At 54.5% G+C, this 17,424-nt stretch overlaps 1 protein-coding gene across 5 annotated transcripts; it reads left to right on the top strand.

The window, feature by feature from the left end:
* The first annotated feature begins 5,737 nt into the window (after window positions 1-5,737).
* On the top strand, window positions 5,738-17,193 carry LOC114198703 (SLAM family member 9-like). 5 transcript variants are annotated; one of them, XM_028090315.2, is made up of 8 exons: window positions 5,738-5,982; window positions 7,244-7,373; window positions 7,733-7,846; window positions 12,032-12,424; window positions 13,990-14,286; window positions 15,819-15,959; window positions 16,158-16,249; window positions 16,517-17,193. In XM_028090315.2, exons 3-8 carry the CDS (start codon window positions 7,774-7,776, stop codon window positions 16,607-16,609), a joined length of 1,089 nt encoding a protein of 362 aa, XP_027946116.1. In that variant the 5' UTR covers window positions 5,738-5,982; window positions 7,244-7,373; window positions 7,733-7,773; the 3' UTR covers window positions 16,610-17,193. The 5 variants fall into 5 exon arrangements, with proteins under 5 accessions (XP_027946116.1, XP_027946115.1, XP_027946118.1 ...); XM_028090314.2 differs by having other exon boundaries at window positions 7,217-7,373; XM_028090317.2 differs by lacking the exons at window positions 5,738-5,982; window positions 7,244-7,373; window positions 7,733-7,846 and adding exons at window positions 10,162-10,297; window positions 11,103-11,228.
* The last annotated feature ends 231 nt before the right edge of the window (window positions 17,194-17,424 follow it).

Here is a 17,424-nt window from a genome sequence, read left to right as displayed (position 1 = left end):
TCAGAATAACATCAGACCTGTCCACAGAAACCTGGCAAGCCAGAAAGGGCTGGCAAGACATATTCAGGTTGCTAAATGAAAAGAGCATGCAGCCAAGAATACTTTATCCAACAAGGCTGTCATTCAGAATGGATGGAGAGAAAAAGAGCTTTCAAGATAGGCAGAAACTGAAAGAATATGCAACCTCCAGGACTGCCTGCAAGAAATATTAAGGGAAATTCTGTAAGCGAAGAGAGACCCCCAAGAGTCACATAGATCAGAAAGAACCCAAGAAAATCTATAGAAGCAGGAACATTATAGGCAATACAATGGCACTAAATTCATATCTTTGAATAGTTATCCTGAATGTAAGTGGGCTGAATGCTCCCGTGAAAAGACACGGGGTTTCAGACTGGATAAAAAAAAGCAGGACCCATCCATATGCTGTCTGCAAGAGACTCGTTTTGAATCTAAAGACACTTCCAGATTGAAAGTGAGAACGATTTACCATGCTAATGGATCTCCCAAGAAAGCTGGGGTAGCAATCCTCATATTAGACAAATTAGATTTCAAACCAAAGACCATAGTAATAGATGTAGAAGGACACTATGTCATACTGAAAGGGTCTATCCAACAAGAAGATCTAACAATTGTAAATATCTATGCCCCCAACATGGGATCAGCAAATTATATAAACCAATTAATAACCAAAATAAAGAAACATATTGATAATAATACATTGATAGTAGGAGACCTCAACACTCCACTCACAGCACTGGACAGATCAGCTAAGCAGACATCAACAAAGGAACAAGAGCTTTGAATGACACACTGGACCAGATGGACTTCGTAGATATACATATATAACATTCCTTCCTAAAACAACAGAATACTCATTCTTCTCGAGTGCACACAGAACTTTCTCCAGAATAGACTACATACTGGGTCACAAATCAGGTCTCAACCAATACCAAAAGACTGAGATTATCCCCTGCATATTTTCAGACCAAAATGCTGTGAAACTGGAACTCAACCACAAGAAGAAATTTGGAAGGAACTCAAACACTTGGAAGTTAAAGAGCATCCTGCTAAAGAATGATTGGGTCAAACAGGAAATCAAAGAAGAACTTAAACAATTTATGGAAACTAATGAGAATGAAAACACATCAGTTCAAAACCTATGGGATACTGCAAAGGTGGTCCTAAGAGGGAAATACATAGCTATCCAAGCCTCTCTCAAAAAATTAGAAAAATCCCAAATGCACAAGCTAACCTTACACCTAAAGAACCTGGAGAAAGAACACCAAATAAAGCCTAAACTAAGCAGGAGAAGAGAAATAATAAAGATTAGAGCAGAAATCAATGAAATGGAAACCAGAAAAACAGTAGAACAGATCAACGAAACTAGAAGCTGGTTATTTGAAAGAATTAATAAGATCAATAAACCACTGGCTAGACTTACCAAAAAGAAAAGGGAAAGGACCCAAATCAATAAAATCATGAATGAAAGGGGAGAGATCATGACTAACACCAAGGAAATAGAAACAATAATCAGAAATTATTACCAGCAACTATATGCCAACAAATTAAGCAGTCTGGAAGAAATGGATGTATTCCTGGAAACTTATAAACTACCAAAACTGAAACAGGAAGAAATAGACAATCTGAATAGACCAATAACCAGTAAGGAAATTGAAACAGTAATCAAAAACCTCCCCCAAAAAAAAGAGCCCAGAGCCAGATGCTTCCCAAGGGAATTTTACCAAACACTTAAAGAAGAAATAAAACCTATTCTACTGAAGCTGTTTCAATAAATAGAAATAGAAGGAAAACTTCCAAACTCATTCTATGAGGCCAGCACTACACTGAACCCAAAACCAAAGACCCCATCAAAAAGGAGAATTACAGACCCATATCCCCAGTGAACATGGATGCCAAAATACTCACCAAGATTCTAGCCAGTGGTATCCAACAGTACATTAAAAACAGTAAAACAGTACATTACACCATGAACAGGTGGGATTTATTCCTGGGATGCAAGTTGGTTCCACATTTGGAAGTCAATCAACATGATAAAGCACATTAATAAAGGAAAGGACAAGAACCATATGATCCTCTCAATCAATGCAGAAATAGCATTTGACAAAATATAACATCCTTTCCTAATTAAAACTCTTCAAAGTATAGGGATAGAGGAAACATACCTCAATATCATAAAAGCCATCTATGAAAAACCCAAGGTAAATATCATTCTCAATGGGGAAAAACTGAGAGCTTTTCCCCTAAGGTCAGGAACAAGACAGGGATGCCCACTCTCACCACTATTTTTCAACCAGTACTAAAAGTCCTAGCTTCAGCAATCAGACAACAAAAAGAAATAAAAGTCATTCAGATTGGCAAAGAAGAAGTCAAATTCTCTCTCTTCACAGATGAAATAATACTTTATGTGGAAAACCCAAAAGACTCCACCCCCAAATTACTAGAATTCATAAAGCAGTTCGACAACATGGCGGGATACAAAATCAATGCACAGAAATCAATTGCATTTCTATACACTAACAATGTAACTGAAGAAAGAGAAATTAAGGAATCCATTCCATTTACAAGAGCATCAAAAATCATAAGACACCTAGGAATAAACCTAACCAAAGACATAAAGGACCTATACTCTAGAAACTACAGAACACTCATAAAAGAAATTGAAGAAGACACAAAGAGATGGAAAAACATTCCATGCTCATGGATTGGAAGAATAAAAATTGTTAAAATGTCTATGCTGCCCAGAGCAATCTACACTTTCAATGCAAACCCTATCAAAATACTATGGACATTTTTCAGAGAACTGGAACAAACAACCCTTAATTTGTATGGAACTACAAAAGACCCTGAGTCACCAGGGGAATGTTGAAAAAGGAAATCAAAGCTGGAGGCATCTCAATACCTGACTTCAAGCTTTATTACAAAGCTGTAGTCATCAAGACAGCATGGTATTGGCCCAAAACAGACAGATAGATCAATGGAACAGAATAGAGTAGCCAGAAATGGACGCTCAACTCTATGGTCAAGTAATATTTGACAAAGCAGGAACGAATATCCGATGGAAAAAAGACAGTCTCTTCAGTAAATGGTGCTGGGAAAATTGGACAGCCACAAGCAGAAAAATGAAGCTGGGCCATTCTCTTACACCATACACAAAGATAAACTCAAAATGGATGAAAGACCTAAATGTGAGGCAGAAATCCACCAAAATCCTAGAGGAGAACATAGGCAATAACCTCTTCGACATTGGCCACAGCAATTTCTTTCAAGACACGTCTCCAAAGGCAAGGGAAACAAAAGCAAAAATGAACTTTTGGGACTTCGTCAAGATAAAAAGTTCTGAACAACAAAGGAAACAGTCAACAAAACTAAGAGGCAACCCACAGAATGGGAGAAGATATTTGCAAATGACATTTCAGATAAAGGGCTAGTATTCAAGATATATAAAGAACTTCTCAAACTCAACACCCAAAAAACAAATAATCAAGTCAAAAAATGGGCAGAAGACATGAACAGACACTTCTCCAAAGAAGACATACAAATGGCTAACGGACACATGAAAAACTGTTCAACATCACTAGGTATCAGGGAAATACAAATCAAAACCACAATGAAATAGAAAAAAATAGAGCCACCCTACAACCCCACAATTGCACTACTGGGTATTTACCCTAAAGATGCAGATGTAGTGAAAAGAAGGGGTACATGAACCCCAAAGTTCATAGCAGCAATGTCCACGATAGCCAAACTGTGGAAGGAGCCGAGATGCCCTTCAACAGATGAATGGATAAAGAAGATGTGGTCCATATACGCAATGGACTATTACTCAGCCCTCAGAAAGGATGAATACCCACCATCTGCATAGACATGGATGGAACTAGAGGGGATTATGCTAAGTGAAATAAGTCAGTCAGAGAAAAATAGTTATCATATGGTTTCACTCCTATGTGGAACATAAGAAATAGGTGGAGGACCACAGGGGAATGGAGGGACAACGAAATGGGAGGAAATCAGAGAGAAAGACCATGAGAGACTCTGGACTCTGGGAAACAATCTGAAGGTTACAGAAGGGCAGTGGGTGAGGGATAGGACAGCCGGCTACTGCGTATTGAGGAGGGCGCGTGTTGGGATGAGCCCTGGGTGTTATATGCAACTAAAGAATCATTGAACATTATGTAAAAACTAATGATGTCCTCTAAGGTGGCTAACTGAACATATTTAAAAAATAATTTAAAAATAACCCAAAGATATTGGGATATTACTAAGTGGACTAAAAATGATCCAAATATTGTATAATGAATAAGCTTTCCTATGCATTTTTAAATATTTCTCGGTATAATTGACACTTGATAGTAATATACTAATATAGAGTGGTTCATTCACACTCCTTTTTACCCCCTTGGAAGTTGTTAAAAATACATTTAAAGAAATAAAATATGACCCAAGTCAAAAAGAAGGAAGCCACAGATGGGCAGCATCCCGTGTGGGGTCCCGTGGCTCTGAGGGCCACAGGGAGGAGGCCATGGGGCCGGGACGGAGCCGGTGTCCAAACGGTGACAGTAGCAAGGGCCGGGCTCTTCTCCCACGACAACACCAGGTGGGCCGCCTCCTTCCTGGTCCGGTTGTCCTGGGCTTGCTGTGCCCGCTGCCAGGCCAGTGGGGAGCCCAGGGGCGCTGGGCCGCCCGCCCAAGCAGCTGCAAGCTCGGGGCACACGTCCCGCAGTTGTCCCATATTTGTTCCGGTGCCCGAGGGACGTGCACGTCCTGTTCCTCACCCGTCCCTTCCCATCCGACAGCCACACCCAGATCATGATTCCCCCAGTTTCAGGTGTTGCTCTTTGGTGGGGGAAGAATCCAGCTTCCACGTCCAGAAGGACGTTCTGATTCACACCGACGCTTCCTCACTGCACGGGGGCTTCAGGCTCCTGTGTGGAAAAGCAGACGGGCACAGGCTGAGGGAGGGAGCTTCTACCCTCAGGGGCTGCCTGTCCCCAGGTCAGTCCTGTTTCTCTGAAAGGAGATGAAAGGAAAGGAGAGGCAGGAGGCGTGCTCCTGGGAACCTGGTCTAGTAGGAAAGCCAGCACGGTCCTGATGCACGAGGTCTCTCCTGCAAGGCCATTCTGGAGCAAACAGGAGGCCCCTGCAGCCTGGGTGAGCTCACTGGCCCCGCACAGAGCCGGGCACTCGCCCAGCGACTCCTGCAGCAGCTGCCCATCTCCACTGTGCTGAGAGCTCGGGGGCTCAGGGCCGTCCAGCCCTGTGTCCAGGGACACGCAGGGAAGGCAGGAGGAAGAGGGGACTCAGCCTCACTGTGGCTGGTCCGAGAGCCCGCGCTCCCCCAGCCACGGACGGAGTCCCTGCGTCTCCAGGAGGGTGTATAGCCCGAAGCCCAATGTCAGCACAGAAGCCACACTGCCCAGTGCGTGTCCTCGGGCTCAGGGTCATGAGCTCTCTGCCGGCCAGGCAGCTGTGTCCAAGCTGGAAGGAAGTTTCTGGAAAGGCCCAAGTATGGGAGAAGCCACCCCCAAACCTGAGCTGGGCTGGAAGTGCTGACCCGAGTGCGACAGCCAGTGCAGGGGGGCGGCTGTGGTCGGCAAAGGGCTGCTGTGAACCTCGGAGGTTGCAAGATACCACCACAGGCTTGTTTCCTCTGCCTCGGGGTGTGAGACAGGAGAGAGGCTGCCCTGGGTCAGGCCTGGCCTCCCTCCCCTCAGTGTGGCTTCTCAAGGTCTGCCAGGGACTTGGGTCTAGAAAGACCAGTGGCCTCGGAGGCCTGAGACCTGGGCCTGGCTCCGCCCCATCCAGGTGTCCAGACCGTGGGCTCCAGATCCCCTAAATGTCCCTGACTTTGCTCATCTGTAACATGGACGGTGACCCTGAGCTTGTGAACCGCAGAGACCTAGACTCACGGAGGACTGGTGACCTTAGCTCTCGTGCTGCCCAGGACGGCGGGAGGGGACCGAGGTTAGTATCTGCAGGTGTAGAAAGTCCCAGGGGCTGCCCCAGAATGGCACGTGGGCTGGCTGACCGTCCGGGGTCCCCGGCCTGCAGCTGCTGGGGGCTCCCTCCTGGGCCCTGCGCCCCACCCCAAGCTGTGGTTTCCACAAGCAAACGGTTCTCACCCTGGGAGGGCTCGCCCAGGGCTGTGGGGACAGGGACAGGGGCATAGCTGACTTGGTCCCCATCACCCTGGAGGGACCGGGGCATGAGCTGCCCAGATCAGAACTCCGTCTGAGGAGTTTCTCCCCAAGAGGCTCAGGGACGGCCCGTGGAAGGGATCCCCCATCACTGGGTGGGAGCAGGGGAACAAGGCAGTGCCGAGTGCTCTCTGGTCTGAGGGGCGCAGAGCAGTTCGGGGGGAGCCCAGACGGGGTGCGGTGACCGGATGGAGGCCGCACAGTGGGACGGGACGGCGGCGGCGATGCTGGATTTCTCAGAGCTCCTGGTGAGGGGTCCAGACCCCGACTCTTGCTCTGCTGGGTGACCTCTGGCAGGTGGTCCAAACCCTCAGGACTCGGGTCTCACATCCGTAAAGTGGGTTGAACAGCCAACAGGCTGACCACCTTGAGTGCGGGGCCGCGGGCCAGTCCTGGGATCCAGCCTTAGGATCTGAGGGTCTGAGCAGCTGAGGGGGAGCCCAGGGGGCGGGGAAAGGGGCACCGGCTGTGGTTAGTGATGGAGCTGCTCCCCTGGGGTCCACGGGAGGCCACGGTTCTCAGAGGTTGTGGGGACCCATCTGGGAAGAAGAGGCCGGCCTGACCGTCCGTAGGTGCCGTGAGTCTGAGGCCGCCGAGCCTGTGGCCAGAGCCGCATGTCACTCTCCACCCCTGCCTGTGTGTGAGCGTGTGCAGGTCCCTCTCCACCCCTGCCTGTGTGTGAGCGTGTGCAGGTCCCTCTCCACCCCTGCCTGTGTGTGAGCGTGTGCAGGTCCCTCTCCACCCCTGCCTGTGTGTGAGCGTGTACAGGTCCCTCTCCACCCCTGCCTGTGTGTGAGCAGGGGCCCAGGGCTGGCGGGGCCTCACAGGAAAGGGGGCCTGTGGTGCTGCTCCTGGGCGGGGGGGCTTGTCCTGTGTGTGGGGGCAGGGCCGGCCCTCGGCTGCAGACAGAGCCCTGGGGACCTGCAGTAGGGACATGCCCACGTGTGCATTGGGGTGTGGGGTGCACACTTCCCAGGAGGGCTTTGTTCTCGGGCTCCCAGTTCTCACTTACACACCTGACACTGAAGTGCCTAGAACATCGGAAAGGAAATGTGACTCGTGAAACGGTGTAAAGACAGAGGACAGGCCCAAAGCAGGAGAGACCCCGCGTCCTTGGCTCTAAGATGTGACCTTGTGCCTGGCCATCGGCTGGTCCTGGTGAGCAGGGGTCCTGGGCTGAGTGGGAACCCAGGGACACAGGTCGGGGGCCCTAGGGGTGCAGGCTGGGGAGGGGAGACCACCAAGCTGGTTGTGAGCACAGGGACGGGGCCTCTCCAGCACCAGACCTCCTGGGGGGGGCGGGGAGTGGGGGCTGTTCCTACATTTATTCTGTAATTATATCCTGAGGCCCCACTGCAGGTGCTGAAATAACATGAGAAAGGAATGGCTTACTCTACCTGGACATTGAGGTCCCCAAAATAACGGCCCTGCCCTTGGGGTGGGGAGGAGCTAAGGGCTCTTCTCAGTGAAGGTTTTCCTCCTTTCTTGCTTCTCATTTCTGGATGTTTCCTCTATAGCCTTGTTGGCCCAGGCTGAGCCTGCAGGGAGACAGCCGGCCATGGGCACCTGCTCAGAAGACCCCGACCTGTGCAGGGCCTCCTGGCTCCTAGGATTCACCAGCCTCCTCCTCAGTGAGTGGCCCGGGCTCCCTGGGAGGGGGGCCGCTGGGTGGGCAGGGAGGCAGGAGCTCCTGGGCTGCCTGAGGGCTTTGCTGAAGAACCAGAGAACTCAGCTCCGTGATGATTGAGCACACGCAGTGCATTCGGTTTAGAGCCCCAGGGTGAACGGAAGGAACACAGGGAGCTTTTGGCTGAGGCCAGGCTGGGAGCCCTGAGCCCTGGCTGCCCCGCTGCATGAAGGGAACCCCTCCCAGGGGGGTGAGGCCAGGAGAGCCCGGAGTCTCCTGTGGAGAGGGATGGAGGAGACATAGGAGGGGCTGCGTGGGACCCAGCGTTGGGGATGGGCACCCCCGCCTGCCATGCCCAGGGGCTCGGGCAGCCTCTGCAGCTGCTGTGTGCAGGAGGGCCGACCCAGAGCCCCCGTCTGAGCTGAGGAAGCCACTCTAGTCCGGCTCCTTGGGCAAGATGAGGGCCTGAATGCCGTGACATTCTGTTTGCAAAGGAAAGAAAGGAACCTCTAGAATTCAAGGGTCTGCGCCCACCTGCGTGTGTAAGGGTGAGCCCGGAACAGGAGACCGCTGATGGGGCTCTGGGTGGGGGTGACCTGGGCGGGACCGGAGGCAAGCAGAGGGGCCCCAAAGAGGGAACTGAATGATTGTTTTAACACTAGCCCCATTTTCCAGTTCTTACTTCATCTTAGACCAGCTGCTTATGTGTAACAAGTTAAATAAGAACAAAGAAGAAAATACTGTGATCTCCAGAATCGTGAATTCTGCAGACACGTTGGAAAGCTTTTATTGTCTGTAATGTTTGGTGTCAGTGCACCAGTCCCTCCGTGAGCTGCAAGGATTCTAGGAAATTTCTGGAATCACAGGACATTTGTAAACAGGGAGATAAGTCATTAGATAATGAGCTTTGCAAGACCCTTTTAATGAGGTAACTCCTTGTCAGCAACATGTGGTCTTTCTCTTTTCAGTTTTATTGAACGAGAGAAATATGAGAAAGTACATTGAATTTCCTCCATAATTGTCTGGTTGTAAGACTGAGAACGAGAGAAAAGAAAGAAACGAAGGAAGGAAGGAAGGAAGAAAGGAAGGAAGGAAGGAAGGAAAAGAGAAAGGAATGGACAAAATGTTATGTTGATGGTTGAAAATTTCATCTTATTTAAATAATCTGTGACTCTCTTGCTCACTGCCGCCCTGCCCCTGACCCGCTGTCCCTCTTTGGGGGCAGCACCTTCTGCAGATCTGAGAGCTCTCGGGTCTTCCTCCCGTCCTGAGTGGGCGTCCAGCTTCCTCAAGCTCATGCTCTCGTCCAGCTTCTGGGCAGTTCCTCCCCAGCAGCCTGAGGGCTGAGCCTCCTCTCTCCCGGGTTCCCCCCTTTCCAGCAGGTGCTGGTTAACCCTCAGCTACCCCACGTCCCTGCCCTGCCAAAGCCCGCCGAGTACTGCAGTCCCCTCTCCCAGGACAAATGCTGGGGGGTGAGACCCAGAACTGCTCAGACCCCAGGGACCAGACAGCAGTGCTGGGAGGGAGGAGCCCTGCGCAGGGGGAGGGCAGGGGGAGGGCAGGGGAGGGCTGCAGGGCAGCTCCCTGCAGGGGAGGCACTGGGCTGGGGGAGAGGGAAGCGGGCTCCAGGTCCGGCTCTGCCCAGTGTGACCCGGGACAAGTTCCCCCCCGAGGGAGCCCGTCCGCTGTGAAAGGTCCCCTCGAAGGCCCTCCAGCTGTGACATCCTGGGACTGGGGGTCTCCCCCAGACGAGACTGTCCGGCCGCTTCCCCGAGGCCTCTGCTCCGTGTCTTCCTCCCGTCCCGTCCTTGTCCTGCGTCCTGACAGGGACTGACAGCTGGGGGCCTGCTTGGGGCCCCTTCAGAACCCAGAGCCCAGGCCTTTCTGTGCTCACGGCCTCAGGCCTCCAAGGAGGGAGGGGATGCTGTCTTCGAGGCCCCCCTTCGATGCAATCCTCTGGCCTCTGCCGTCTCTGTCTCTGCCCCTGAGCGGGGTCTGCAGAGCACCTGCTGCAGGACCCCGGCTCCCACCCCGGTGGGTGGACCCCGGTCGGCACGGCCCGCTCAGGAAAGCGAGGTGCAGCGGGAGCCGCTGAGAAGCGGGGCACACACCGTGTGGCCGGAGCCGCGCAGGTCACTCTCGGGATGACGATGAGCAAGGTCTGTCAGGGGCTGAGGCGGACCTGCCTTTGGTCTATTAGACCCACCCAGGGGTTATCCCAGTGTTCACACACCCGTGTGTGTTGTCTACACACTCACAGTTGACCTATATACACTCAGGTGTGGTGTGTATGAACCAGCGTGTGATGTATATGCCCGTGTGTGTGACGCATGAACACCCGAGAGTGACGTGTGTGCCGCCGTGTGTGAGGCAGAATACGCTCCCGCCTGCTGTGTGTCCATCAGCATGAGATAGACGTGCCCTGTGAGTGACACCCATGCCCCGTGTACAACAGGTACGCCCCCATGGGTGAGGCATGTGCACCTGTGTGACTTCTGTGCACCGAGTGTGACGGATGTGCCCCCGCGTGTGACGTGCGGACATCCGTGCGTGCAGAGGCTCCAATCCCAGGCTGCTCAGTGGGACCAGGTTTGCGGGGACAAGAGCACCCTGAGTGCCCGGCACCCGTGGGGGGAACTAGAGCCCACGTGGGGGCGTGGGCAGCTGATCACGAGACTCTTGCCCGCGTGCAGACGCAGGTGCAGCCCTGCCCGAGCCGTGCAGAGAAGAGGGGGGAGCAGAGCAGCGGGTGGCGTGGGGTCGGGCACGGGGAGACACAGGTAGGCACCTGTCAGTGCAGAGACCCCCTCCGGAGGGATACACACGAACCTGGAACAGCACCGGCCTGTGGGAAGGGCAACTGGGCAGTGGGGCTCAGAGGTCGGGGAGAGGATGCATTTCCATCTCCAGCGCCCCTCCTTTACTGGAATGCAGAATCTGCTTAACATTTAACACAATTTAAAAGCCGCTGAGTGTGGCTGAAATACAACCTTCTCATCCTTGGAACGGGGACAACACTCTGCAACCCGCCACCTTCAGTGGGTTGTCCTGGGCTCCTTAGATGCCCAGCATCTGACGGAGCAGCTGAAATGTAGGGAATGGGAATCACGTTCATGGCGAACGTCTGGTCTCGGGTGAGCAAGCGGCAGGTGTCCCCCGCTACCTGTCAGTTCCCCCCAGGCCCTAATACAGTGAGGACGGTGACAAGGAAACGCTTACTGTGGGTGATTTTCCTGTGTCGTCACATTTAATCCTTGCAGGAGCCCCGTGGACACGCTCAGCTCTCGTCCCCGTGCTTCCCATGCGGGACCTCGAGGCTTAGACAGTTCAGGAAATCGCCCAAGGCCGCTCAGCCAGAAAAGGGCGGATCTGGAACATGAACCCAGGTCTGTCTCACCCCCGAGCCCACGCCTCGGGCACCAGCTGGCCAAGAGCCCAGGCCTGGGTCCCCAGGAGCCCTCAGCCGGTCCACATGGGGTGCGGACCATGCCAGCTGGGCTCCTGCCTCAGTTACCTGGGGCTGTCAAAAGAAGACAGCATTCACCCTCCCACCTTTGTGGAGCTTGTGGGGGGCAGTGTTCGGGCCTCACCCCTCCCTCCCTGTTGGCCAAGGGTTGCCCTCCGACCCTCCACATGGGGGTCTCTCCACTGACTGCCCACAACACTGTGGCAGGCTTCGTCAGAGCGAGCAGGAGACAGGGTGACAGCCAGACCCTGTCACACCCTTGTAGGACCTGCTGTCCCTGAGAGCCATCCATCATGTTGGAGGCACTCGGCTCCATAGAGCGAGTCCCTGGGGGCGGCCCCCCGTCCAGGGACAGAACTTGCACGGCCTGTGGGCAGGAGGGGTCTCTGCAGCCCCGTGAGAAGCTGCCTCCTGCAGAGATGCACTCGGTGTGGACCGAAAATGTGCTCGTGCTTTGGATCCCAGACCTCCTGACATTCATGCTCTCACTGTTAGGGGTCAGGACACTGCAGGGGAGCAAGTTCACGTGACGCGGTCAAGGGATGCTCCCCGGGGACCAGGAGGGATTCCAGCCTCGCCTCAGGTTCATGGCACTGTCCTGCCTTCCAAGACTCAAGGGGAGCACATGGGATGGATTTCATGAAGAAGATGAAAGATGGGTTCTAGGGTTTTCTCCTTTCTTCCTAATGAAACCACTCACATTTTCTGTGTCCTATGCCCTAGGCGTCTGCAGCTCTGTGACCCAGAGTGCTGGAGCCCATGGTTCTGGAGTTGAGGATTCTGGAATCCCTGTTTCTCTGAAGGGGGCTCAAGGAGGTTCTGTGTGGTTTCATGTGATCAGAAATCCAGAATTACCTCCAGAGGTCGAGCTGGAGAAGATTTCTTGGGGCAATGTATCCAGGGCCAACTACATAGTCATGCTGCACGTGTTTCCTGGGAGAGATGTTCCAGAATGGGTCAACTTCCAGGACAAGTTTGAGAAGAGGGTCCATGTGCTCAACATAACGACCCTGAGGATTGACAACCTGACCCTTGAGGACAGTGGGCGGTACCGGGCTCGAGTCGGCTACAGGCGAGGAAGACAATATGACCAGGATTTCCGCCTGAGGGTCTATGGTATGTGGCGGCCCCGCCCCCAGTCCCACAGCTGACCTCCTTCCTCGGTCCCTGGGAGTGTCCGTGCGCCCCACTTGCAGGATTCCTTCCAGACCCCAGCCTTCAGACTTGATCTTCTCCCCTCAAATTAGATGTCATGTGTCCATCACAAATGCAGGCAGAGCTGAGACTCACACCAGGGATAAGTCACTTCGGTGCTTCTGGAGTGGAACACGGAATGGGGGGGAAATGCAGATTTTGCCATAACTCTCACTGTGCCCACAGGACTCAGGCTACTCAGTGTGACTATTCGCTGTCCAGTGCTGCTATAGCAGATGACTCACCCTCAGTGGCTGACCACACCACCACCTGCGTGTCCTCCTGGGCTGTAGGGCAGGAGTCAGACCCCAGAGCCTCTGCCATGAGGTCCAGGTGTCGGCAGCGCTGTGCTCCTCTCTGGAGGCTCCGGGGAGAACCCATTTCTGTTCCTGTCCCCCCTTCTAGTGGCGCCCCCTCCCCCTGGCTCGTGGCCCCTTCCTCCCCCTTCCCAGCCGGCACTGGTGGGGTGAGTCCCTCTGACGCTGCGTCCCTCCCACCTCTTCTCCTGCCTCTTTCCACTTGCGAGGACCCTGTGATCACATGGGGCCCGTCTAGTTAGTGTCAGCTAGTTCGCAGCCTCAGTTTCCCTTTGCCATGGCACCTAAGGCACCTGCAGGCTCTGAGGGTCAGCACGTGGCCACGGTTGGGGACACTGGTCACGAAGCAGGATCCGGAATCCCAACGTGCTTCTCCCCGATTCGGCCCCTCGTCCTTCTCAGCACCAGCCCGAGGCCAGCTGACTCTCAGTCTCCACGGGTCCAGCTCTGAACCTCCACAGATGTAGGAGAAGGTCACAGGACAACCCTCCCTCAGACGCTCAGGGAGCAGCTCTCTCTCCCTGCACCCCTCCCCCGCCCCCGCACAGGGGGACGTCCTGCTCCCGAGAGAGTGGCCTTGCAGCCTGAGGCCGGGGGGATTCCCAAGACTGACTGTCAGTCTGTTCCTTGTCGTCCTGTGGGGACCCAAGTTCAGGACATGTTCCAACCACACTAGAGAGGTCATTCCTAGGAACCACCACTGTGTCCCCCACCATGGGCTCTCCTGGTAGAGCCTGAGGCTGATCTGGGCTCCCAGAACTGGCCAGTGGCCTCTGCACCTCGTGTCGTGCAGTCCTGAGCACCATCTGAGCAGGAGAAGCAGGGTTGTAGCCTAGACCAGGAACATCCTGTCCCAGCTTCACCTTCTTCTAGGGGACATCCCATTTCTTAGAATTAATGGGGTTTGGGTAGGCGGGTTCCACATGGTTTTCTCAGGGAAGCTTTTAAACACTTGCTCAGTCTAGTGAAATCATGTAGAGCTGAACTCAGTGGCTCCCATCCTTATGGTCACCTGCTGTGTATTTGGGTCATTTCTGAGCTATCTGTAAAAGACTTCACCATCCTTAGGGGGAGGAAGCCAGAGCTTCGGGGAGATACCGCAGGAGAAAGCGTGAGCTTGGATGTCCTCCACTCACGTGATGCTCTGCCCTCTTGTCCCTCCCGCCACAGAGCCCGTGCCCCTTCCCCAGATCCGGGGCACCGTTCTGTCCCTCACACCAGCCTGGTGCAACGTCACTGTGGAGTGTGACGCCAACGGAACCAGGGAGGACCTGACCGTGACCTGGGAGAGCGAGGGTCTCTCCAGGGAGCTGGAGCAGAGACCCGCCCCAGGACCAGCCCCCAATCCCTGGACCATGGCTGTGAACCTGCCCCCGAGCCAGCCCAACACCAGCCTCACCTGTGTGGTCAGCAACCAGGTGGACCAGAAAACTGCCACCCGGGACCTTGGGGACGTTTGTGGCCACGGTGAGTGCATCCTGCCAGAGGGGAGGGGCTCTCCGGGAGCTCAGGCAGCCCTGGCTGAGGGTTCTGTCTTCTGTCCCCCATGTTTATGTCACCCCCGGCCACCTGGTCACTCCATCCAAGACTCTGGCTGTCACATCCAACATACTCCTGCCTTTCTCAGTGTCCCTCCCCTGTTCCTCCCCACCCCTCACCCCTGCTGGTCCAGGCAGCACCCAGCAGGTACCTCTCCCCACCCTCATCCATCATTCCTTGTCTAGGGTGGTTTTCAGAAGGGAGTTGGTGGTGTCAGTGGTCTGTGCCATCTGAGGGGTCTGAGCCAGCGACTCCCTGCAGGATTCAGGGCTCCGGGCTCCTCTGCCCGTTTCTGGTCTCACGGACACACTTCACACCCACCTGCTTGCCTGCATTCCCGGCTGGGTCCTCTGTCCTCAGCTTCCAGCCTCGGCTCAGGCCCCTCCCTCTGCCCTCAGCCCTTCCAAGTCAGGAGACCTCCACTCCCCCACTTATTCCCATCCAGGGACCCCTTCCCTACAGCTGGCTCTGGGGGTCTGTGTCCCGAGCAGTCCCACAGGGCCGCACGCTGGGTGCAGTTCCAGCACAAAGAGAGTTTGCACAGGGGCTCCTCAGCCTGGATGACTCAGGGCCCTGCAGGAGCTGCTGCTGTCCTGCCCTCACGCCTCTTCTCCTCTAAGGAGCAGTCAGTGACCTCACACTGCGAGCTGATGCTCTGGCCCAGATTTAGTCTCCTCTGCAGCCTGAACCCCTGGAGGGCAGGGGCCATGTCTGCTTCTACTTTGAATGCCTGTCCCACTCTCGGCCTCGGGCGGTTTGCTCACAGTCAGTGTGTCCCTGAATGTATGAATGAATGAATGAATGAATGAATGACCTGGCTCGTCGTGTGCCCCCTCGCCCCTCCACCCCCTCCTCCACCAGCTGCTGGGGGACCTGCTGCCTCAGCATCCCTGATCCCAGAGGAAGCTCAGGGCTCAGTGACCCACTGGACCCTCTGGAAAGAGGCTCCTGCCTCCCTCTCATCCTCCTACCCGGCTCCTCCCTGCCTGGTCCCTCTCCCGCCTGCCCCAGGGGGTGCAGGCTGCTCCCAGGGCTGGAGAGTTGACCCGGACATTCCTGTTCATGGCTCTCTTTCCTGGAAGGCCGCACCCACCCCGAATATCGGGGAATCTCCTACTCCTCCCTCGAGACAAGGTTTCCCCATCACCTCCTCCAGGAGGCCCTCCCTGAGGAGCCGGGTACAAGCTGTGAGCTCTCGTGCCCTGGCATGGCTCTGGCTGGCTGCCTCTGGCATGTTCCCGGCCCTCCCCCGGCCGAGGAGCTCCTCAAGGGCGGGCACCATGTTCTGTTCCTCTCAGCACCTCGGCCCCAGGCAGGGGCTCGGGACCTGGTTGAGGGAAAGGACCTGCCATGCTCCTCCCTCTGCGGCTTCTGACCAGGTCCCTTCAGACGTCTGCATGTCCTTGGCAATGGGCGTCCTCAGTCCTCTGTGCCTTAACCTTCTTCACTCTGTGTGACAGAAACAGATCCACCAGGACAGACTGGTGCTGCCCTCCTAGGAGGCATCCTGGGGGCCGTCGTGGTCGTGCTGCTGATCCTCGGAGCTGGACTGGTCCTTTGGAAGAGACTTGGGAAGAAGAGGAAGTTGGGGCCTAGGAGAGGCAGGTTGCACTTCTCCTTCTCGTGTCCAGACACCTCTCTCGCCTGCTGGACACCAGGCTCCCTTTCTCCTGCCTTTTGCTGCTCAGGGCATGTCCCTGCCAGAGGCTGGGGAATGGGGCCATGGCCGTGGTGTCGTGGAGTGGGGGAGGGTCCAGGTGGCCAGGCTCAGACTCGAGCTCCACCTGTGTATGACGCAGGTGCAGGATCGCAGAAGGAGCATGGGGACCCAGATGGCGGCATCCACTATGCAGAGCTGAGCCAGCAGGAGGCTGGAGACAACAGGGACAAGGTGAGGCTGGGAGAGAGGGCAGCCTGGGGTCTCCCAAGTCCCTCCATGCCTGGGTGTGCCTGTCAATCCCAGTCATCTGCGCGTTCTGGCCTGGATGCCTCTGTAACCCTTTCCAGACAAGGCAGTGTTAACTAAGGTAATTCTCCTGGAGTGCCATGCAGTGCTGGGCGCCGGGGCAGGTCATGTCAGCAGAACTGGGTCTGTGTGGGTTGCTCTGTGGCCTCTTTGTTCCTCAGCTGTTCCAGGAACCCTCTGTCTGCATTCCAGGGTAAGGGTGCACCTCATCTAGAAGAGGAGAAGCTTCTCATTACTATCTACAGTGAGATCCGCAAACCAGGCCAGGCCTTGAGCATCATTTAACGGGAAGAAGCAGGAGAATCCCGCCCTCCGGGGACACCTGCTTGTGAGCCTGATGCCCACAGCTCAGGTCCTGCCTCCTCCTCCTCTCACTGCTCTGAGCAGGGACTACATGGATCCAACCATCAGTTATTTCTATGCTAAATCGTTCTGCATAAGTTCGCCATGAGACACACACAGTGGTAGATCAGGGGGAAACTGAAAAAATAAATTGGTACAAACCTGTTCCAGGACCGCTTAGCCTCAGCTACCTCAGCAACCCTAGACGGCCCCGGCTCTATCCCTCGTCTGTATGACGTCAAACTGCCTTTCAGACCCTCACCCTTTGGGACAAACCATGGTGAATTCACAACACCCGCCTCGACCAGTTTGAATACCACCCAGCGTCAGTTATGTGCTGAGAGACATATGTTCACAGACAATACGAGGGTCGCCTGGGTGGCTCAGTCGTTAAGGGTCTGCCTTCGGGTCAGGTCATGACCCTGGGGTGTTGGGCTCGAGCCCCACTCAGGCTCCCTGTTCAGCCTGGAGCCTGCTTCCCCCTCTCCCTCTACCTGCCACTCCCCCTGCTTCTGCTCTCTCTCTGAGTGTGCAATAAATAAATAAAATCTTAAAAAATGATAATGACACTGTGAATTGGTAATCGTCAGTGCTGACTGAGTGCTGGCTCAGTGACACACACTCTCTGACCATTCTGCTCGCTCCTAACTCACTGGGTCCTCATGGACACTCTGAGGTGGGGACCATTGTGCCCACTTCACAGATCAGTAGAAGGAGCCAGAAAGGCTGACTCTCCGGGCCGCACAGCCAGGAGCCCC

Source organism: Eumetopias jubatus, unplaced genomic scaffold (genome assembly GCF_037043125.1).
Source record: "Eumetopias jubatus isolate StellerSeaLion01/CBP00866 unplaced genomic scaffold, mEumJub1_p1.0 scaffold_12, whole genome shotgun sequence".
In the NCBI taxonomy this organism is placed as follows: domain Eukaryota; kingdom Metazoa; phylum Chordata; class Mammalia; order Carnivora; family Otariidae; genus Eumetopias; species Eumetopias jubatus.
This window is presented reverse-complemented; position numbering and strand designations above follow the sequence as displayed.